The 21,143-nt window shown below is 67.8% G+C and overlaps 2 protein-coding genes across 2 annotated transcripts in view; both read right to left on the bottom strand.

Annotated features, from left to right (window-relative positions):
* Positions 1-21,143, bottom strand: part of LOC116999522 (NAD(P)(+)--arginine ADP-ribosyltransferase 2-like) — a 703,496-nt gene that overhangs the window by 129,615 nt on the left and 552,738 nt on the right. The gene's annotated exons all lie outside the window — the stretch shown is intronic.
* Positions 1-21,143, bottom strand: part of PLEC (plectin) — an 81,306-nt gene that overhangs the window by 5,013 nt on the left and 55,150 nt on the right. The window contains exons 39-68 of the mRNA XM_033065837.1: positions 20,823-20,943; positions 17,364-18,105; positions 15,651-16,019; positions 14,970-15,532; positions 14,388-14,552; positions 14,128-14,261; positions 13,652-13,811; positions 13,493-13,577; positions 12,862-13,103; positions 12,586-12,705; positions 12,392-12,499; positions 12,080-12,298; positions 11,621-11,824; positions 11,321-11,552; positions 11,014-11,240; positions 10,754-10,876; positions 9,971-10,072; positions 9,754-9,855; positions 9,318-9,458; positions 8,751-8,906; positions 8,109-8,306; positions 7,839-7,967; positions 6,961-7,131; positions 6,699-6,854; positions 5,484-5,690; positions 4,609-4,728; positions 4,228-4,397; positions 2,467-2,626; positions 939-1,136; positions 170-295 (exon numbers count right to left, since the gene is read on the bottom strand). Coding sequence (XP_032921728.1) covers positions 170-295; positions 939-1,136; positions 2,467-2,626; positions 4,228-4,397; positions 4,609-4,728; positions 5,484-5,690; positions 6,699-6,854; positions 6,961-7,131; positions 7,839-7,967; positions 8,109-8,306; positions 8,751-8,906; positions 9,318-9,458; positions 9,754-9,855; positions 9,971-10,072; positions 10,754-10,876; positions 11,014-11,240; positions 11,321-11,552; positions 11,621-11,824; positions 12,080-12,298; positions 12,392-12,499; positions 12,586-12,705; positions 12,862-13,103; positions 13,493-13,577; positions 13,652-13,811; positions 14,128-14,261; positions 14,388-14,552; positions 14,970-15,532; positions 15,651-16,019; positions 17,364-18,105; positions 20,823-20,943 — 5,950 coding nt within the window. The remainder of the gene's footprint in view (positions 1-169; positions 296-938; positions 1,137-2,466; positions 2,627-4,227; positions 4,398-4,608; positions 4,729-5,483; positions 5,691-6,698; positions 6,855-6,960; positions 7,132-7,838; positions 7,968-8,108; positions 8,307-8,750; positions 8,907-9,317; positions 9,459-9,753; positions 9,856-9,970; positions 10,073-10,753; positions 10,877-11,013; positions 11,241-11,320; positions 11,553-11,620; positions 11,825-12,079; positions 12,299-12,391; positions 12,500-12,585; positions 12,706-12,861; positions 13,104-13,492; positions 13,578-13,651; positions 13,812-14,127; positions 14,262-14,387; positions 14,553-14,969; positions 15,533-15,650; positions 16,020-17,363; positions 18,106-20,822; positions 20,944-21,143) is intronic.

Below are 21,143 nucleotides of genomic sequence, written 5' to 3'. Positions count from 1 at the left end.
CACCCCGGGGCGTTCGGAGCCCCAAACCCGAATGCCGTGGGGGAACCCAAAATCCCACAAGTGTCAACATCCCACACCTTGATGTGGGGATCCCACAGCCCGCTGGGGCCAGTGGTGGGGGTACTGGGGGCTACTGGGGGTTACTGGGGGGTACTGGGGCTGCTCGCACCTGCAGCTGGGCCTGGCACTCCTGCACGGCCGCCTCCTCCTCGGGGAACGCCCCGTACTTGAGCGTCTTCTCCGAGTCGCCCAGGCGGCCCAGGAAGGAGTGCACCAGCGTGTGGAACTCCTCCGCCTGTCGCGACAGGGGGGAGCTGCTCGGGATAGGCCCCAGACCCCGAGAGAGACCCCAGACCCTGAGAGAGCCCAGATCCTGAGAGCCCACAGACCTTGAGAGCCCCCAGACCCCAAGAGAGCCCCCAGACCCAGAGAGAGCCTCCAGACCCTGAGAGAGCTCTCAGCCCCTGAGCCCCCCAGCCCCTGAACTTCCTGGCCAGCCCCTGAGGGATCGAGCGGACCCCCAGCACCCAGCTCTGCCCCTGGGCACGATCTCCTGTGACCCCCCCAAAACCTCCCTGTGCCCCCCAACCACCTGTGCACCCCTTCACACCTGGAACAGGTACCCACGGCACCCAGCCTGGCACCTCGCCGTGGCACCTTGCGACACAGCACCTCACAGGGCCACCCACCGAGCCTGGGCACCCCACAGAGCACCCCAAAAGGCACAGCCCCCACACCACCCAGGGAGAACAGAGCAGAGCCACCCACCGAGCCTGGGAACCCCACAGAGCACCCCCAAACCCCACCCCACACCCCCATCCCAGCCTGCCCAAGTGGGTGCACTGGCTGCAGACCCCAACCCTGGGGGTGTTCCCCTGTGCCCCCCACCCCAGGGGGATTCTGCAGACCCCAAACCCGGGGCTCCCCCTCCCCCTGACCTGCCGCAGCGCCGCCTCCAGCCGGGCCTGCTTGCCCAGGGACATTTTGCAGACCAGGTCCCAGCGGGTGCTCAGCTCCTCCACCTGCCGCTGCAGCCACTGCGAGTCCACGCTGCTGCTGCCCCGCGTCAGGTCCCGCACCGAGCGCTTCAGGGTGCGGATGCAGCTCGCGCGTTTGCCCAGCTCCTTCTGGAACACCTGCGGGGGTTAGGGGGTGGGATGGGGGCTCAGCTGGACCCCACGGCAGTGCAGGGCTCGTGTGTACCCCAAATACTCACAGCGATGGGAACGGGGCTCCCCTGAACCCCAAATCATCTCAGTAATGGGCACGGGGTCACTGTGCACCCCGAATCCTCACAGCGATGGGCATGGGGTCCCTGTGCACCCCAAATCCTCACAGCAATGGGGATGGGGTCACTGTGCACCCCAAATCCTCACAGCGATGGGAAGGGGAAACTACTGCACCCCAAATCCTCACAGCAATGGGAAAGGGGCTCAGCTGAGCCACAAATCCTCACAGTGATGGGCACGGGGTCACTGTGCACCCCAAATCTTCTCAGTGATGGGAACGGGATTACTGTGCACCCCAAATCCTCACAGCAATGGGCATGGGGTCACTGTGCACCCCAAATCCTCACAGCGATGGGAAGGGGAAACTACTGCACCCCAAATCCTCACAGCGATGGGCACGGGGTCACTGTGCACCCCAAATCCTCACAGCAATGGGAAAGGGGCTCAGCTGAGCCACAAATCCTCACAGGGGTGGGGATGGGGATCTACTGCACCCCAAATCCTCACAGCGATGGAAATGGGGTCCCTGTGCACCCCAAATCCTCACAGCAATGGGAAAGGGGATCTACTGCACCCCAAATCCTCCCAGCAACGGGAAAGAGGCTCAGCTGAGCCGCAAATCCTCACAGTGATGGGCATGGGACTCTACTGCACCCCAAATCCTCACAGCAATGGGCATGGGGTCACTGTGCACCCCAAATCTTCTCAGTAATGGGAACGGGGTCACTGTGCACCCCAAATCTTCTCAGTAATGGGAACGGGGTCACTGTGCACCCCAAATCCTCACAGCGATGGGAAAGGGGCTCAGCTGAGCCACAAATCCTCACAGGGGTGGGGATGGGGATCTACTGCACCCCAAATCCTCTCAGCAATGGGCATGGGGAACCCTGCACCCCAAATCCTCTCAGCAACGGGCATGGGGAACCCCTGCACCCCAAATCCTCTCAGCAACGGGCATGGGGAACCCCTGCACCCCAAATCCTCACAGCAACGGGCATGGGGAACCCCTGCACCCCAAATCCTCACAGCAACAGGCATGGGGAACCCCTGCACCCCAAATCCTCACAAACCCTGTGGCCAATGCCCCATCCTGTGGCCAACATTGTACCCTGTGGCCAATGCCCCATCCCTGCCTGGCTCCGGTTCTGGTCCCGTCCCAGATGGACCTGGCCACTCCTGGTGCTCCCTGGTGGCCACCACCGGCCAGTGCCCCCCTGCTTGCCCCGGGGCCACCGACCTTGTGCTTGTCCATGAGGTCCCCGACCAGGTCGCGGTCGCCGCCGACGGGCGCGTCCTCGCAGAGCTGCGGCTCGGCGCGGTACAGCCAGTCCATGAGCGCCTGCAGCGCGTCTGTGAACTTGCCCGAGAACAGCAGGCTCTCCTCCAGCTTGTGCTGCCTGCCGGGGCACGGGGGGCATGGAGGGGGCACTGAGCAGGGGGCATGGGTACGGGGGGCACTGAGGGCACGGGGGACACTGAGGGGATGGATCCCAATCCCACCTCTCGGCAGCCTGACTGCACAGCCCGTCCCATGGATCCAATCCCATTTCCCCAATCCCAATCCCACCTCTCCAATCCAAATCCCACCTCTCCAATCCCAATCCCACCTCTCCAATCCCAATCCCAATCCCAATCCCAATCCCATTATCCCATTCCCACCTCTCAGCCTAGCAGCACAGCCCATCCTATCCCGTGGATCCAATCCCATCCCATTGATCCCATCTCCCCAATCCCAATCCCACCTCTCCACAGCCTGGCTGCACAGCCTATCCCATTGATCCTATTCCAATCCCATGGATCCCGATCCCAATCCCATTATCCCATTCCCACCTCTCCACAGCCTGGCTGCACAGCCCGTCCAATGGATCTCATCCCAATCCCATTATCCCAATCCCATCCCAATCCCATTTCCCCAGTCCCAGTCACACCTCTCAGCAGCCTGGCTGCACAGTCCGTCCCATGGATCCCATCCCAATCTCAATCCCAATCCCATTATCCCATTCTCACCTCTCAGCCTGGCAGCACAGCCCATCCCATGGATCCAATCCCATCCCATTGATCCCATTTCCCCAATCCCAATCCCATCTCTCTGCAGCCTGGCTGCACATCCCATCCCACTGATCCCATCCTAATCCCATGGATCCCGATACCAATCCCATTATCCCATTCCCACCTCTCCACGGCCTGGCTGCACAGCCCATCCCATGGACCCCATCCCATGGATCCCATCCCAATCCCAATCCCAATCCCACCTCTCGGTGGCCTGGCTGCGCAGCCCATTCCATGGATCCAATCCCAATCCCATTATCCCAATCCCATCCCAATCCCACTCCTACTCCCACCTCTCGGCAGCCTGGCTGCACAGCCCGTCCCATCTCATGGATCCCATCCCATGGATACCATCCCAATCCCAATCCCAATCCCATTATCCAAATCCCATTTCCCCAATCCCACTCCCACCTCTTGGCAGCCTGGCTGCACAGCCTGTCCCATCCCATGGACCCCATCCCAATCCCAAACCCATAATCCCAATCCCACTCCCACCTCTCAGCAGCCTGACTGCACAGCCCTTCTCATCCCATAGATCCTATCCCATGGATTCCATCCCAATCCCAATCCCAATCCCAATCCCAATCCCACCTCTCGGTGGCCTGGCTGCGCAGCCCATTCCATGGATCCAATCCCAATCTCAATCCCAATCCCATGGATCCTATCCCAATCCCACTCCCACCTCTCAGCAGCCTGGCTCCACAGCCTGTCCCATCCCATGGATCCCATCCCACAGATCCCATCCCAATCCCAATCCCAATCCCAATCTCAATCCCACCTCTCGGCAGCCTGACTGCACAGCCCTTCCCATCCCATAGCTCCCATCCCATGGATCCCATCCCATGGATCCCAATCCCACTCCCACCTCTCAGCGGCCGGGCTCCACAGCCTGTCCCATGAATCCCATCCCATAGATCCCATCCCAATCCCAATCCCATCCCACTCCCACCTCTCCGCGGCCTGGCTGCACAGCCCGTCCCAGCGCTCCTTCAGCTCCCCCAGCAGCTCCTCCAGCGGCTGCAGGTCCTGGGGCAGCCGCGCTCCCTCCCGCAGCGCCCGCCCGCTGCGCAGCGTGGCCTCGTACACCGGCCGCTTGGCCCGCAGAACCTTCTGGAACGCCTGCAGGGCCCCCCAAACCCGGGGGTGGGTGCTGGGTCCCCAGATGGGGTGGGGGGAGAGGAGACGCCCTCCTCCCCCGAGAGCCATGGGGCATTTAGGATCCCAACGCCCCAGAGCTCCCAATTCTGCAGAATGGCCCCGGGGTGTTGCCCAACCCCCCAGGAGCCAGGGACCCCCCCTGCAGCCCCCAGCCCCCCATTTCTGCCCCCACCTTGTGCTCAGCCAGCTGGCACTTGATCTCCTCCTGGCTGGTGGCCGCGTCCTGCGGCACCTCCAGGCTCTGCTCCACCTCGTCCATCCAGTCCAGGAGCAGCCGCCGGGACTCGCTGAACTGGGGGGGAGGGAGAGGAGGCTGAGGGGGTGAGGGACTGTGGGGGGCTGTGGGGGATGAGGGGGCTGTGGGGCAGAACAGACTCAGGGCGACCTGAACAGGAGCTGTGGAGCCACAGAGGGGAGTGGCACAGCCTGGGCACCGCCATGGGGCAACCCATGGGCTGGTGCTGGCAATGTCCCTGTGTCCCCGTGTACTGGGCCCTGTCCCTATGTGCTGGGCCCTGTCCCCTTGTTCTGGGCCCTGTCCCCATGTACTGGGCCCTGTCCCCATGTGCTGGGCCGTGTCCCCTTGTACTGGGCCCTGTCCCCGTGTACTGGGCCCTGTCCCCACGTACTGGGCTCTGTCCCAATGTCCTGGGCCCTGTCCCCTTGTACTGGGCCGTGTCCCCATGTGCTGGGCTCTGTCCCCATGTATTGAGCCCTGTCCCCATGTACTGGGCCGTGTCCCCATGTGCTGGGCCCTGTCCCCGTGTACTGGGCCCTGTCCCCACGTACTGGGCTCTGTCCCAATGTCCTGGGCCCTGTCCCCTTGTACTGGGCCGTGTCCCCATGTGCTGGGTCCTGTCCCCACGTACTGGGCCCTGTCCCCATGTACTGGGCCCTTTCCCTGTGTGCTGGGCCCTGTCCCCACATACTGGGCCCTGCCCCCATGTGCTGGGCTGTGTCCCAGTGTACTGGGCCCTGCCCCCATGTACTGAGCCCTGTCCCCATATGCTGGGCTTTGTCCCCATGTGCTGGGCTGTGTCCCAGTACCTGCTTGCTGCGTTTTCGGGCCTCCTCCAGCACCGCCCCGCGCTCGGCCGCCCGCTGCAGGACCTTGCCCAGGCGCTCCCGGGCCGCCAGCACCAGGTTCTGGATGACGGCCCCGTCCTGCTTGCGGCTGAAATCCTTGAGGCGCGCGGCCACGGCCTCCAGGCTGGCCAGCTTCTCCCCCTGGGCATTGGCCTCCTTCACCAGGGCCTGCGGGGAGGGGACAGCTGAGAGTGCTGGGGGGGACAGGGAGCACCAGGAATCCGTGCCAGGGTGGGACATGGAGCACCAGGAACCCGTGCCAGGAGGGGACAGGGAGCACCTGGAACCCGTGCCAGGATAGGGAGCACCAGGAACCTGTGCCAAGACAGGAGCACCAGGAACCCGTGCCAAGACAGGAGCACCAGGAACCCGTGCCAGGGGGTACAGAGAGCACCTGGAACCCATGCCAGGACAGGACATGGAGAACCAGGAACCCGTGCCAGGAGGGGACAGGGAGCACCTGGAACCCATGCCAGGACAGGACATGGAGCACCAGGAACCCATGCCAGGATGGGAGAGGGAGCACCAGGAATCCGTGCCAGAATGGGAGCACCAGGAACCCGTGCCAGGAGGGGACAGGGAGCACCAGGAACCCGTGCCAGGGGGTACAGGGAGCACCAGGAACCCATTGCAGGACAGGGTGCACCGGGAACCCGTGCCAGGACAGGGAGCACCAGCAACCCGTGCCAGGAGGGGAGCACCAGGAACCCGTGCCAGGGGGTACAGGGAGCACCAGGAACTCGTGCCAGGATGGGAGCACCAGGAACCTGTGCCTTGATGGGACAGGGAGCACCAGGAACCCATGCCAGGGGTGAACAGGGAGCACCAGGAACCCATGCCAGGATGGGAGCACCAGGAACCCGTGCCAGGGGGTACAGGGAGCACCAGGAACCCGTTGCAGGACAGGGTGCACCGGGAACCCGTGCCAGAATGGGAGCACCAGGAACCCATGTCAGGGTGGAACAGGGAGCACTGGGCACATCCCATGCCAGGGTGGGACAGGGAGCACTGGGCACAGGTGGGTCAGGGGCACAGATCACACTGACCCCACTGCTCTGGGGACACAAATCCCCCTTGCAGCAATCCCGGGGGATCCCTGCAGGTGCCCCTCCTGGAGGACCCCTCGAGCAGACCCCAGCACCCCGAACCAGCCCTGGGGCACCGTGCCCGCCCCACCTTGTGCTCCTGGATCTGGGCGGTGACGGTGTCCAGGACGAAGCTGGGGGGCTCGGGGGACCCCAGCAGCTCCTCGGCGTGGGCCACCCAGCGCAGCAGCTCCTGCGCCGAGCCGTGGAACTCGGTGCTGACTGTCAGCCCCTCGGCCAGGCGCTCCTGTGGGCAGTGCCAGGCACCCGTGGGGATGAGCCCACAGCGCTGCTGACCCGTTCCAATCAGGGACAGCCCCCCGGGGGTGTCCCAGCACTCCCAGTCCGCTCACCTTCCTCTCCTGGGCCTCGGCCTGGACGCTCTCCCACTTGTGCTCCAGCAGGCGCAGGCTGTGCTCGGTGCTGCAGGGCCGGCCGGCGCTGCACGAGTCCAGCAGGCGCTGCAGCCGCTCCCGCAGCGCCCGGTACGGCCCGGCCCGAGCGTCCAGCTCCCGGCACAGCTCCTGCACGGCGGGACAGACGGACGGGGATGGAGGGACGGAGGGACAGATGGACGGGGGATGGAGGGATAGAGGGACGGAGGGACAGAGGGACGGGGGATGGAGGGACAGAGGGACAGACGGATGGGGGGATGGAGGGACAGACGGACGGGGGATGGAGGGACAGGGGGATGGACGGACAGAGGGATGGAGGGACAGAGGGACGGAGGGACGGTGGGACAGAGGGACAGCGCCCGCCAGCACAGGCATTGGCATCAGAGAGGGATGGGAAATGGGGATGGCAACGGGAATGGCAACGGGAAAGGGAACGGGAAAGGGAACGGGAACAGGGAACGGGAACAGGGAACGGGAACAGGGAACGGGAACAGGGAACGGGAACAGGGAACGGGAACAGGGAACGGGAACAGGGAACGGGAACAGGGAACGAAAACAGGGATGATGATGTGGAGGGGTCAGGTAAAGTAGACAGTGGACAGGGATGGGGACAAGGGAGACAACCACAGCGAACAGGGAGAGGGGACAGGAACAGGTTCAGGACAAGGACAAGGGCGGCTCCTGCTCTGTCTTACAGAGCTGGAACAGCTCAGGGCCAGAAGGGAAGGACCCTGGCCCAGTAGGCTGGAGAGAGCGGATCTGGGGGCACACAGCCCCCAGGAGATCCACAGCCTCCCAGGTCCCGCAGCAGGGCCCAGGCTGGCGCTGCCTCTCACCAGGTGTGCGTTCAGCTTCTCTTTGGTGGCATCCGGGTGGCCCCAGGCCGGCTTGGAGCAGAAGAGCTGCAGCTCCACCTGGTCCAGCCACTGCAGCAGCTCGGTGATCTCCAGGGTGATGTCCTGTACCTGGGGGCGAGGCAGGGCTCAGTGCTGGCCCCCCATGACGGCTGCAGCCCTGCCCTGGAGGGGTGTCCCTGGAATGGGGTGTCCCTGGAATGGGGTGTCCCTGGAATGGGGTGTCCCAGGACCCCCCAGGACCCCCTGTACCTGGCTGAGGTTGTTCTCCAGCTCCAGCTGCCGGCTCTCGGTCTGGCTCAGCACCAGGTCCCAGTGCTGGCCCAGCTGCTGCAGGCTGCGCTGCAGCCCCTCCTCTCCATCGCCCAGGCTGGCGAGCAGCAGCCCCTGCCCGGCCTCGGTCACCGACTGCACCGTGCGGGCGTGGGACATCACATCGGTGCGGAGCACCTGGGGGGAAGGGGGGTCACACTGGGGTCGCTGCTCCTCAAATCCCACACCCCAAATCCCACACCCCACACCCTGCCCAGCCTCTCACCCCAACACCTCTGCTGCCCACAGACCCCTGGCACCGCAGCACTGGGGATTGAGGGGACCCCCAAGGCAAGGAGGGCACCCCTGGGTGTCCCCAAGCTGGGGACACCCAGCACAGGGGTGGCCAGGATAGGTGCAGAGGGGACAGGGACAGAGAGGACAGGGATAGAGGGGACAGACGGGACAGGGGACAGAGGGGACTGAGGGGACAGAGGGGACATCCACCTTGGGGTGCCAGACCCCCGGGGCACCCACCCTGGAGCGCCACCACAGCACACCCACCCTGATGTGCCACTCCCAGCACACCCGCCCTGGCAGTGCCACCCTGGCTGTGCCCCCCCGTGTCCCCGTGTCCCTCACCCGGTGCTTGGCCAGCTCGATCTCGCAGCCCTGCAGGTCGGCGCGCAGGGGCGCGGGGTCCTGCAGCCGCTCCCGGGTGCGGCTCAGCCACTGCAGCAGCTCCTGCAGCTGGTGCTGGAACTGCCCCAGGCCGAGCAGCGCCGCCTCCAGCTGGTGCTGGGGTGGGACAGGGGGAGTGGGGTGTGACAGAGTCACCTGTGCCATCCCAGTGCCATCCCAGTGCCACCCAGTGACCTCCCAGTGTCACCCAGTGCTCTTAGAGTGACCAGCGCCACCCTGTGCCATCCCAGTGCCCACCCGTGCCATCCCAGTGCTCACAGAGTGCCCACTGCCCACCAGTGCCCTCCTGGGCCATCCCAGTGCCACCCAGTGACCTCCCAGTGTCACCCAGTGCTCATAGAGTGACCAGTGCCCACCCGTGCCATCCCAGTGCTCACAGAGTGCCCAGTGCCCACCAGTGCACTCCCAGCACCATCCCAGTGCCCTCCCAGCTCCCACCCAGTGCTCACCCAGCTCCCTCCCAGTTCCCTCCCAGTGCCCTCCCCGTGCCCCCCGTGCCGTGCCCACCTGCCGGCTGACCATCTCCTCCTCCAGGTGGTCCCAGCGCTGCCGGAAGTCGCCGAGCGTGCCCGGGGGGTGCCCGGTGCCCGCCTGGTGCCGCAGGCTCTCCACGTCCACCTTGCACTGGTACAGCTCGCGCTTGAACTCCTGCGGGTGCCAGCCTGGGCTCAGTGACCCCGGCCCCACGCCTGGTCCCATGGTGCCCCTTGGCACCCCATGGCACCCCCTGGCACCTGGGCCCTGAGCTGCTGCTCTGCCCAACCCCCTCAAGGACTTGTTGGGAACAGGATTTGGCCACCCCAGGCAGGATTTGGCCACCCCAGGCAGGACCTGTCCCCCCAGCGCCCAGCCCTGGGGCACTGGCACTGCCCACCCTGCCACCCCCCTGCACCTGGAGCCCTCCCAGCCCCTGCCAGCCCCGGGACAGGGCACACGGTGGCACCTTGAGCTCTGCCAGCTGCTGCTGCACCACGTCCAGGTCCCCTCCGAGCAGGAACTCCTCGGCCATGCGCAGCTCGGCCGTGTCCAGCCACTCCAGCAGCCGCTGGGCACAGCCAGGACGGGGCGTTGGGGGCACCGTGGTGGCCCCTCACACCCCTGAGCGGGCACAGGAGGGTGGCACAGCCCTCCCGGGGGGGGGACGTGCCCGATGTGCCCACCTGCATGGTGTCCTGGTAGCTGAGGGCGGCCTGGAGCTGCTCCTCGAGGCGCCCGTTCCGCTCTGTCCACACCCGGCTCAGGCCGTGCCAGGATGCGTAGAGCTGCGGGCACGGGGACAGCGGTGGCACCCGGGGACAGGGACAGGGGGACAGGGGGACAGGACAAGCGGTCAGGGTGGGCAGGGCACGGGGGTACAGGGGTCAGGAACAGGGGGAGAGGGTGGGCAGGACATGGGGGCAGCGGTGGCACGGTGGGGACAGGGCACGGGGGGACAGGGGGACAAGACAGGGGGACAGGAGAATGAGGGTGGGCAGGGCACAGGGGTCAGTGGTGGCACGGCGGGGACAGGGCACGGGGGGACAGGGGGACAGGACAGGGGGGTCAGCGTGAGCAGGGCACGGGGTCAGTGGTGGCACAGCAGGGACAGGGGGACAGGACGAATGGGGCAGGGTGAGCAGAGACCAGCAGTGCTCCGGGGGTGCAGGGTGTGGGGGACACTGGGGCCAGGGAGGTGGCTGGGACACGGGGGTGGCACTGCAGGGACCTGGGGGGTCAGAGACACCCTGGGAGTCCCTGGATACGGGGGTGGCACCACAGGGACACCCAGACCTGGGGTCAGAGAGACCCTGGCAGTGCCCAGGCACAGGATCAGTGCAGCTGTGTGGGGGTCAGTGGCACTGAGGGGGGTCTGGGGGTGCCACTCTGGCTCTGCTGGACATTGGGGACATGCCACCCCCGCAGGTGGCACAGAAGCCCCCAGGACCGTGCCTGGTGCCACTCACATCGTCCAGGCTCTTGGTGACATCCGGCTTGTCGGGGTCCCCGCACGAGGCCATCAGCTCCACGCCCAGAGTGCCCAGCGTGTCCAGCTCGCCCTGCAGGGCATCGATGTCCTCCCGCAGCGCCTGGGCAGGGCAGGGCAGGGGTCAGGGGGGTGCCAGGGCACTGCCCAGAGCACTGCCCACACCAGGGGCTGTCCATGGCACTGCCCACGGCACTGCCCACTCCAAGGACTGCCCACCCCGCCCCTGCCCAGCCGTACCTGCATGGTGCGCAGCCGCGTGCGGATGGCCTCGGGCTCGCCCCCCGCCTCCTCCAGCCCCAGCACGAGCTGCTGGGTGTCGCCGAGTGCCAGGGCCAGCTCCGACAGGCCGTGCCAGAAGCGCTCGGCCAGCGCCAGCAGCTCCCGGAGCCAGCGCTCCCGCTCCTGGCAGCGGCCGCGCAGGGAGCCCCACTGCTCCAGCAGCTGTGCCGTGCGCTCCTGGATCCCTGCGGGCACAGCTGGCTCAGGGCGCTGCTCGGGGCACCCCACAGCCCCACAGGGACACGGGTCCCCTCCGTGCCGGTACCTCTGGCCGCGGCGTCGGAGCTGAGCCCCTGCATGGCGGCCAGCAGCTCCTCGCCCTGGGCTCGGATGCCCTCCAGGGCCACCCCGAGCTTCTCCAGCTCGCCCAGGGCCAGGCTGTTCTCGCGGATCTGCTCCCTCAAGTGCGCTGTGTCACCGCGGACGGGGGGCTGGCTCTGCAGCCGGCTCTGCAGCCGCTCCAGGCACTCCAGCAGCAGATCCATGCGCTCCGAGAGCTGCGGAGCAGGCGGTGACTCGAGGGCACGGCGCGCCGGGAAGCGCCAGGGCAGTGCCAGCCCCTTACCTGGCTGTACCGCGGCAGGGCATCCTCCAGCAGAGCCGCGGCCTGGCGCACACGCTCTCGGATCAGGCCGTACTGCTCGTCCAGCTCCTGCCAGCGCCGCTGGAACGGCGCTCCCTGCTCGGGGCTCAGCTCCAGCAGCTGCCCCGACACGCGCTGCAGCTTCCCCACCAGCGGCCGGTGCTCGGCGATGGCCTCCCGCAGGCTCTGGGGGCAGGAGGAGCCGTGGGTGAATTGGGGGGGATTTGCCCCATGGGCGCATTGGGGTGGGATGTGCCCCATGGGTGGGATGTGCCCCGTGGGGTGCACCCCACAGGGATGCGTGCTGCTGCTCCCAGAGCACTCCCGTTCCCCGGGTGCCCCAGCCCATGTCCCCGCGGCGATGCCACCCCCATCCTGTCACCTCCCCGCTCCCAAGCTCCGCGGTGACCGAGCCAGTCCCTCCCTCCTGCCCTCCCGCACCTGCAGCAGCGCCTGCTGCTCCTTGAAGGCCTCGTAGCTGATGGCGTTGGGGGAGAGCTGCACCCCCAGCGCCTGCGTCTCCTCCAGCCAGGGCAGCAGCTCCTCCAGGGCCTCGGAGAACTGGGCGAGCAGGGACTGGGCGTGCTCCAGCTGCACGGCACAGGCGCCGCTGCGCAGGGACAGCTGCTCCGTGCGCTCCCGCAGCGCCTGCACCGACGGCTGTGGGGGACCGGCGGTCACGGCGTGGCCGGGGACACGGGCACGGCCACCGCTGGGTGCTGGCAGCGTCCCCCGGGCTCCCTCCCAGCTCACCTGGAGGCGCAGCCGCAGGGGCTCGGGGCAGCAGCGCAGCAGCGGCTCCGAGAAGCCCAGCAGGCGCTCGGCCAGGCCCCGGCAGTGCAGGATCTCGGCGGAGAGCAGCTGCAACGGAGCCGCAGCTGGGTGCCGGGTCCTGGGGGTGCCAGGGCAGCGCCCCCGGGACCCCCGGGCGCTGCTGCAGGACCCACCTTCTGCTCGGAGAGCTGCGAGCGGAGCGCCTCGGCGTCGAGCTGTACGCGGCCGATCTCGTCCAGCCGCTCGCCCAGCCCAGCCACGCGGGCGAGCTGCGAGTCCAGCACCTGCTCAAACTGCAGCAGAGGGGCAGGCGTGAGCCAGGGGGGTGTGAATGCACCGAGGGATGTGTGAATGCACCAGGACACGCAGCACATCCCACAGGACCCTGCCACACCCCATCACGTCCCACCCGGACCAACAGTGTTGGGGAGGGGCTCAGTGTCCCACACCTTCTCCCTGTCGCTGGCCGTGACTGAGGGCTCCTGGCCGTCCTGCTGGCTCTCCAGCTCGCCCAGCTCCTTCTCCATGCGGCTCAGCCACAGTGCCAAGTCCTCAGGGGCCGTGCCCAGGCGGGACGAGGCCTCCAGGGTCTGCCCCAGGCGGTGCGCGGTGTCAGCGCTGCTCTGGCCCACGATCAGGTACCGCATCCTCAGCGACTCCATCTTCTCCTGGGTCAGCTGGGCCTCCTCCCCTGCGGCAGGGTGACACCAGCATCAGTGCCACCGTGCTGGCATCCCTGGACATGGAACTGGCCACAGCTTCCAGCCTCCATCACTCTGTCCTGAGCTTTCCCCTCCGCTCCCCCTGCTCCTGCTGCTCCCAGACCCAGCTCTGGCCAGCGAGACCCAGCTCTGGCCAGCTCCCCACCACTGAAGGCTGTCCCACCACGGCCTGTCCCCCAGGCTCTGCCCTGGTCCCTCTGCATCCCACGGGTGCTCTCTGCCCCTCACACCACTCCCAGTGGGGAGCAGCGCACCCCAAGGACCCCCAGGGATCCCCTTGCTGACCTGGGCTGCTCCTCCCACCCCAAGCCCCACGGTCCTGGCCCTGCGGCCACCACTCCCAGCCGCTGCCACTCGCCTGTCACCATCTCCAGGACGCGCTGCCCGCTCTCCAGGGCGCCATCCAGCTCTCCCAGCCGCCCGCGGATCTCCTCACAGAGGGCCTGCAGCAGTGACCAGCGGTGACACAGGCGCCTGTGCCCACCCTGTGCCCACCCCACGCCCGACCTGCGCCCACCTGGGTCTGCTGGTGGGCGTCCTGCACGCGGCCCACGCAGCCATCGGCGCGCCAGAGCTGGGCCAGCTGCCGCTCCGTGGCACCGAGCCACTCCTGGAAGGCGTCCACGGCCTCCTGGAAGCCCTGGGCTGCGGGCAGGATGCGCTCCAGGCAGCCGTACCTGCGCCAGGAGGGCTGGGTGAGCCGGGCAGGGACGGTCCCCGAGACAGAGATGCCAGCCAGGGGACCCCCTGCCCCTCCCCGGGTGCCCGTGCCCCTCCCAAAGGGTCACAGCAAGGCCAGTGTCCCCACAGAAGGGGACAGCCCCGGACCCGCTGCTCCTGTGCAGCCCCAGAGGTGCCACGGGCACGGTCCCTCCATCGGGGTGGCCCCAGTGGGGCAGAGCACAGCGACATCAGGGCGTCACAGGGGGACACCAGCGGGCAGAGCAGGGTGGGGATGCCAGTCTGGCGATGAGGGCACAGCCCCTGACCCACCTGGCTTCAGCCTCGTGCATCAGCTTGTCCCACCTCTCGCCGAGGCCGCCCTCGGCAGAGCCCTGTGCCGCCAGCCTGTCCTGCAGGACGAGCTCCACCCGCGGCCTCCGTTCCTCCAGCAGGCGCTTCAGGAGCTGCGGGGCCGGGGACGCCGCGCTGAGCTGGGCACCCCCGTGCCCCCCTCCCAGCTGGGCACAGCTTGAACCCGGGCCCCCTAATCCCCGGGCCGGGCTGGCGTGGGCGGGACACGCCCTGCTGACCTTCTGCTCCTCCAGCTGCGCCTTCACCACCTTGGCCTCCGCCGACGGCGGCTTCTGGTTCCTCACCAGCTCCTCCATGTCGGCCACCCAGGCCAGCAGCCGCTCCAGCGTCTCCTGGCCCCGCTCCGCTGCCTCCTCCGGGACGGGGACAGCCCGTGAGGACACCTGTGGGGAGAGGTGGCTGAGCCATGGCCGTGCCCGTGCGGGCAGCCGTGGGGGTGGGCAGCGGCCCCCACACCCTGCCCTCTCCCTGAGGTGACAGCGGGGACAGTGGGACCCTGTCCAGCCCGTGGGGTTCTCCCCAGGGCTCCCCAAGGCGGGGGCTGCGCGCCCTGCGCTGCTCAGACCCCTCCAGGCCCACGGCCCCCACCAGCCAAAGCTGAGGGGAGGGGGCTGGGGGCCGGGGAACCAGGCTGGGTGCCCAGCACGAGGGGTGCCCCCGGCCCAGCCCACACCAGCGCACAGACAGCAGCTCCACACGAGCCCTGGCCAAGGCACACGAAGGTCAAGACTCGCTGTGGAGAAAACAACTCCGGTGGTGGCACAGGGCCCTCCCAGCGAGGCTCTCTGTCCGTCGGTCACCTCAGCGGCATCCGTGTGTCCGGCGCAGGCGGCAGCAGCGAGCTCCCCCACGCACTCCGTCAGCACCGTGACCGTGCGGGTGACCACGGGCTCGCCCTTCTCCCCCGCCGGGTACTCGGTCACCTCCACGATCTCGGTCACGATGGTCTCCGTCACCTCCGTCACCTCCGTCACCTCCCGCGTGGTGACAGGCTTCCAGGACCAGGTGTTGCGGGGGACGCTGGCTCGGGGGGGGGTCCAGGCTGCGCCCCCCACCTGCGCCCTGACGGGAGCTGCAGCTGCAGCCCCGTTCTGCACCGCCACCTCGGACCGGCTGCGCCTCAGCACCGGGCTGCCGGCCACGGCCCCGGGCCCCGGGCTCCAGCCGTTCTCCACCGGCACCGGCGCCTTCTCCAGCAGCGCCGGCCAGGCCTCCGTGCCGCTTTCGGCCGCCGGCTGCCCCGCGTCCAGCCCCGGCTCCCGCAGGAGCTGCTCCGGCCGCCGGCTCTTCTCGCCCAGGCAGCTGGGCCGGCTCACCGAGTTCCCCATGGCGCGGGCGCCGGGCCCCCGCCTCAAATCCCGGCCTGCAAGGAGCAGGGGATTGCGTTACCGGGACCCCCGGGTGCCGGTCTGCGCTCGGGTGAACCCCCCCGCTCCGCTGGGCTCCGGTGTTGGGGGTCCCGCTCCCCTGGTAAAGGGTACCGGGACACGGAGGCGGGACGCTGGCTGTCACCGGGGCCTGGCGGAGGGAGGGGACCCCGAGGGACCCCCCGGCAGTGCCCGGGGTCTGTCCCACGCGTCTCGGCACGGACAGACAGATGCTCCCGCCCGGCATCGCCTTGTGCCGTTGGATTAAGGAGGAGCCGCGAGAGAGGAGCATCTGCCCGGGGGACGGGGGTGAGGGCTGGGGGCGGGCAGGGGACAGGCAGGGGACGGGCAGGGGGCCCCTCCCGCCCTGCGAGCTCTGCCGCAGCCATAAATCCCCGGCGTGACCCGGCAGGACCCTCCCACGGTGGCCACCCCAGCCCCAGTGCAGCCGCAGGGCTGCGAGCCCCGAGATCCCAGCCGGGCCTGGGCACGTGTGTGCACACAGAAACACACAGAAACACACAGAAACACACACGTGTGTGCACACAGACACACAGACACACAGAAACACACACGTGTGTGCACACAGACACACAGAAACACACACGTGTGTGCACACAGAAACACACAGAAACACACAGAAACACACACGTGTGTGCACACAGACACACAGACACACAGAAACACACACGTGTGTGCACACAGACACACAGAAACACACACGTGTGTGCACACAGACACACAAATACACAGAAACACACAAACCTACACACAAACTCACGTGTGTGCAAACACACAGAAACACACAGAGAAACACACAGAAACAAATACACAAACACACACAAATACACAGAAACACACACAAGCCTACACGCTAACGCACGTGTGTGCACACAAACACACAGAAACACAAATATGAACACGTGTGTGCACACAAATGCACAGAAACGAACACAAATACACAAACACACACAGAAACACACAAACACGTGTGTACACACAAACACACACAAACTCACACACACAAACCGTGTGTAAACACACACACGTGCACACAAACACACACAGACACACGTGTACAAACACAAACACCCGTGTGCACACACACACTCGCTCCCACCCGTGTGCCTGCACCCCCCGGCACGCAGACCCCACTCTCGCCCCCCCGCTCGGGGGATGGGGGTGTCGCCGTCAGGGCCGCGTGTGACACGACACGACACACACCTGTGGCAGCCCCGCACACGCGTGGGGAGCGCGCCCCACACGCACCCAAGCGTGGGCACCGAGCCCCCCACGCTCACGGGCGCGACCCCCGCACGCCCATCCCCAGCAGGGTCGCACACACGCACCGCTGTGGGCGCCCCCCGCGGGCTCCCCCCGCACCCCCTCCCCGCGTGTCGCGGTCCCGCACGGGCGGGTGGGGCCGCGGTGACCCGGGGAGACCCCGACCCGCGCCACCCGCCCCGGGAGGGGCTGCGGGACACGGACCCCGCCCGGCGCCGCGCGCTCCGCAGCCCCCGCCCCGCACTCACCCCTCGGCGGCTTCGGGCGTCCATGGGGCCGGGCCGGGGGCGCCGCCGCCGCCGTTCCCGTCCCGGGAGGAGCGGGGGAGCGGGGCGGAGGCGGCGGGGGGAGACTCGGTCCCCGTTACCGCCGCCCCGGCCCCGCCGCCTTTGTGCGGCGCGCCCGCGGCGCGGGGGGAGCGCGGGGGGCACCGGGCGGAGACCCCCGCACCGGCAGCGGCCCGGCTCGGCTCGGCGGGGCTGCGCTGACCCCGGACACACCGCCGCCCCCGTTAACCCTCCGGGAGCCGAGCGCCGCCGTTACCGGGGAAACCCCCGGGGCCCCGCAGCCATCCCGCGGGGGAGGGGCGGCGCCGGCCCATCGCCCGCCCCGCGCTGGCCCCGGGGGGGCGGCAGCCCGCACCCCGCGCTGGCCCCGGCACCGGCATCTGTACCGAGAGCAGCGCCGGCACCAGTACCTGTACCAGAACCAGCACCTGCACTGACACCGACACCTGTACCAACACCAGCACCTGTACTGACACCGACACCTGTACCAACACCTGTACGGACACTGGCACCTGTACTGGCACCGGCACCTGTACCGACACCAGCACCGGCACCAGTACCTGCACCAGAACCAGCACCTGCACTGACACCTCTACTGACACCGGCACCTGTACTGACACCGACACCTGTGCTGACACTGGCACCAGCACCTGTACTGATACTGGCACCTGTGCTGACACCTGTACTGACACCGGCATCTGTACCGAGAGCAGCGCCGGCACCAGCACCTGCACCAGAACCAGCACCTGCACTGACACCGACACCGGTACCAACACCTGCACAGGCACTGGCACCTGTACCGACACCAGCACCGGCACCAGTACCTGCACCAGAACCAGCACCTGTATCGACACCTGTACCAACACCAGCACCTGTACTGACACCAGCACCGACACCTGTACTGGCACTGGCACCTGTACCGAGAGTAGCACCGGCACCAGTACCTGCACCAACACCTGTACCGACACTGGCACCTGTACTGGCACAGGCACCAGCACCTGTACGGACACCAACACCTATACCGACACCAGCACCAACACCTGTACTGACACCGACACCTGTACTGACACCAGCACCAGTACCTGCACAGGCACCTGTTCCAGCTCCGTGCTCTAACCAGCACCTGCTGCTGCCCCTGCACCTGCCTCAGCACCTGCACCAGCACTGAAACCGGCACCTGCACCGGTACCAGCACGGGCTGTGCTGCCTCACACTGAGCCCCAGGACAGCACGGCCCTGCGGTGTCACAGCCCCCCCAGTGTCACACCCCCCCGCGGTGTCATAGCCCGCCGATGTCACAGCTCCCCGGTGTCACAGCCCCACAGCCCCTCCAGCTCTGGGGTTCCCCCCCACCCGGCTCTGACCCCCAGGCAGTGGATGCTGTGGCCACTGAGGGGCTAAGCCCCATTCCCTGGGGCCCTTTGGGTGCGGGGACCCCCCACCCAAGGGCCCAGGGGGGCTCAGTGGAGCAGGCTGGGCTGTGGGGGCCAGGCAGGATGCTAAGATGCTGAAGTGAAGCCCACCCTGAGAGCCAGGCTGCTGCAGGCCTGGCTCCCCAGAACCCCTTCGCTGCCCCACCGAGTGCTGGGGGGACCAGGGGGCAGCCGGGGGCTGCTCCTGCCCGTGGTGCGAGCCCCATCGCCCCCCAGCCCCAGGTCGGGGGTCCTGCCCCACCGAGCCGCACGGGTGCCCCTTGCTGGGCCCCGGGAGCCGGGGGGCCGCTGCAGGCGCGTCGGCCGCGCTGATGGATGGGGCTCCCTGGGGTCTCCTGGGAGCGGCGGGGCCGGGGGCTTTGTCTGCTGCCAGAGACGCTGCCGGGAATTAGCATCTGCCAGGGCCTCGGCGGCTCCGCTCCGTCCTGCAGCGGCTCCGCATCACCCTCCCCGCACGGCTCCGGAGCCTCCCACCGCCAGCACCGGGTACCCAGCGCGGGGCTCAGCCCCGAAGTACCCCGGGCACCCCGGAGCACCCACAGAGCCCCGCCTGGCAGGACTGCGCAGGGGATGAGGATCCAGCCCTTTCACCAGAGCCACTCGCCACCTCCGTCCCCCGCGCCCGCCGGCAGCTCGCCCGGCACGCTCCGCAGCCCCAGGTACCGGGCTCGGGGTGGCACGGGCGCCCCGGGCAGGGGAGCCCGGCGCGGGGCACCGGGCGGGAGCGGTCGGCTGGAATCCACAGCCTCAGATCCCAGGAGCTGGGTGGGTTTCTGTGCGGCCCCGGCTTTGTCTGCGCCGGGGCCGGGATGAATGGCCCTTTCAGTTTGTGCCGTCATGTGTGCCGAGGGAGCCCGTGTGCCGGCCAGGCCTCGAACAAAAGGAGCCGGCGAGGGGCTGCGCGCGGGGCGGCGAGGAGGGGGCTGCGGCAGCCCCCGGTGCTCTGCTCCCGCTGCGGCTCCGTGCCCGGGCAGGGCACAGCAGCACACGGGCAGGGCACAGCAGCACACGGGCAGGGCACAGCAGCACACGGATCTAGGGGTACAGCAGCACATGGATCTAGGGGCACAGCAGCACACGGCTGTGGGGCACAGCAGCACACGGCTGGAGGGGCACAGCAGCACACGGCTGGAGGGGCACAGCAGCACACGGCTGGAGGGGCACAGCACAGCAGCACATGGATCTAGGGGCACAGTAGCACACGGCTGGAGGGGCACAGCAGCACACGGCTGGAGGGCACAGCACAGCAGCACACGGCTGTAGGGGCACAGCAGCACACGGCTGTATGGGCACAGCAGCACACGGCTGTATGGGCACAGCAGCACACGGCTGTATGGGCACAGCAGCACACGGACAGGGCACAGCACAGCAGCACACGGCTGTGGGGCACGGCAGCACACGGCTGGAGGGCACGGCAGCACAAGGATCTAGGGGCACAGCAGCACATGGATCTAGGGGCACAGCAGCACACGGCTGTAGGGCACAGCAGCACACGGCTGGAGGGGCACAGCAGCACACGGCTGTGGGGCACAGCAGCACACGGCTGTGGGGCACGGCGGCACACGGCTGTAGGGGCACAGCACAGCAGCACACGGCTGGAGGGCACAGCAGCACAAGGATCTAGGGGCACAGCAGCACACGGATCTAGGGGCACAGCAGCACACGGGCAGGGCACAGCAGCACAAGGATCTAGGGGTACAGCAGCACATGGATCTAGGGGCACAGCACAGCAGCACACGGCTGGAGGGGCACAGCAGCACACGGGTCTAGGGCACAGCACAGCAGCACACGGCTGGAGGGCACAGCAGCACACGGGTCTAGGGCACAGCACAGCAGCACAGGGCTGCATAGCCTGAGTGTGAACACACATCCGCGCTGCCCTGACAAGGGCACACGCCCTGTGCTCGGCACCCCCTGCGCCCAGCTCCACACCCCTCACATCCCTACCGTTTGGCCACTGTGCCCGTGCCCAGGCAGCCGCCTCTAGCCGTGCCTGAGCCCGGTGCAGGTGGTGGCCCTGCGGCCAGCAGGGCTCCGGGGCAGTGCTACCACGGGCCAGGGCCGTGGGGCTCCAAGCAGCAGCGCTGTGGGGTGGGGAGCTGGAGAGAGGCGACCTGACCGACACCAGGGGGTTTCAGGGCTGTGCTGAAGCCTCTCCCACCCAGCTGTGGCCAGATGCTTTCCTCCCTTCCAAGGACCAAGACCTCAGCAGCCTCGGTGCAGACGTGGGCTGGTCCTGCCCGGTTCTGCACGGCCCAGCCACACCCCAGGGCCGACGTTACCTGCAGGGCCGTGCCAGGCTCCGGCAGCGCCAGCAGCCGCTTCTCCACGGCGTCCAGCCAGTGCCGCAGGGCCAGCAGCTGCTCCTGCACCTCCAGTCTCTGCTCTGACCGCACGCAGGCTCTGCGGAGAGAGCACAGACACGCCAGGCTGTGGGGGACGTGGCCACTGTGCCCCCCTGAGCTCCAGGCTCGCTCCCCACCCGCACAAAAAAAGCCACACCTGTGCTCAGGGCTGCGCTCGCTCCCACCCTGCTCGCCCCAGCTCAGCCAACCCACGCCCTCCCCTGAGCTGTGCAGGGGTCAGCAGCTCTCCCGGCACGG

Source organism: Catharus ustulatus, chromosome 1 (assembly GCF_009819885.2).
Source record: "Catharus ustulatus isolate bCatUst1 chromosome 1, bCatUst1.pri.v2, whole genome shotgun sequence".
NCBI classification, from domain to species: domain Eukaryota; kingdom Metazoa; phylum Chordata; class Aves; order Passeriformes; family Turdidae; genus Catharus; species Catharus ustulatus.
Note: the sequence above shows the minus strand (reverse complement) of the source record. Positions and strands in the feature narration are given on the sequence as shown.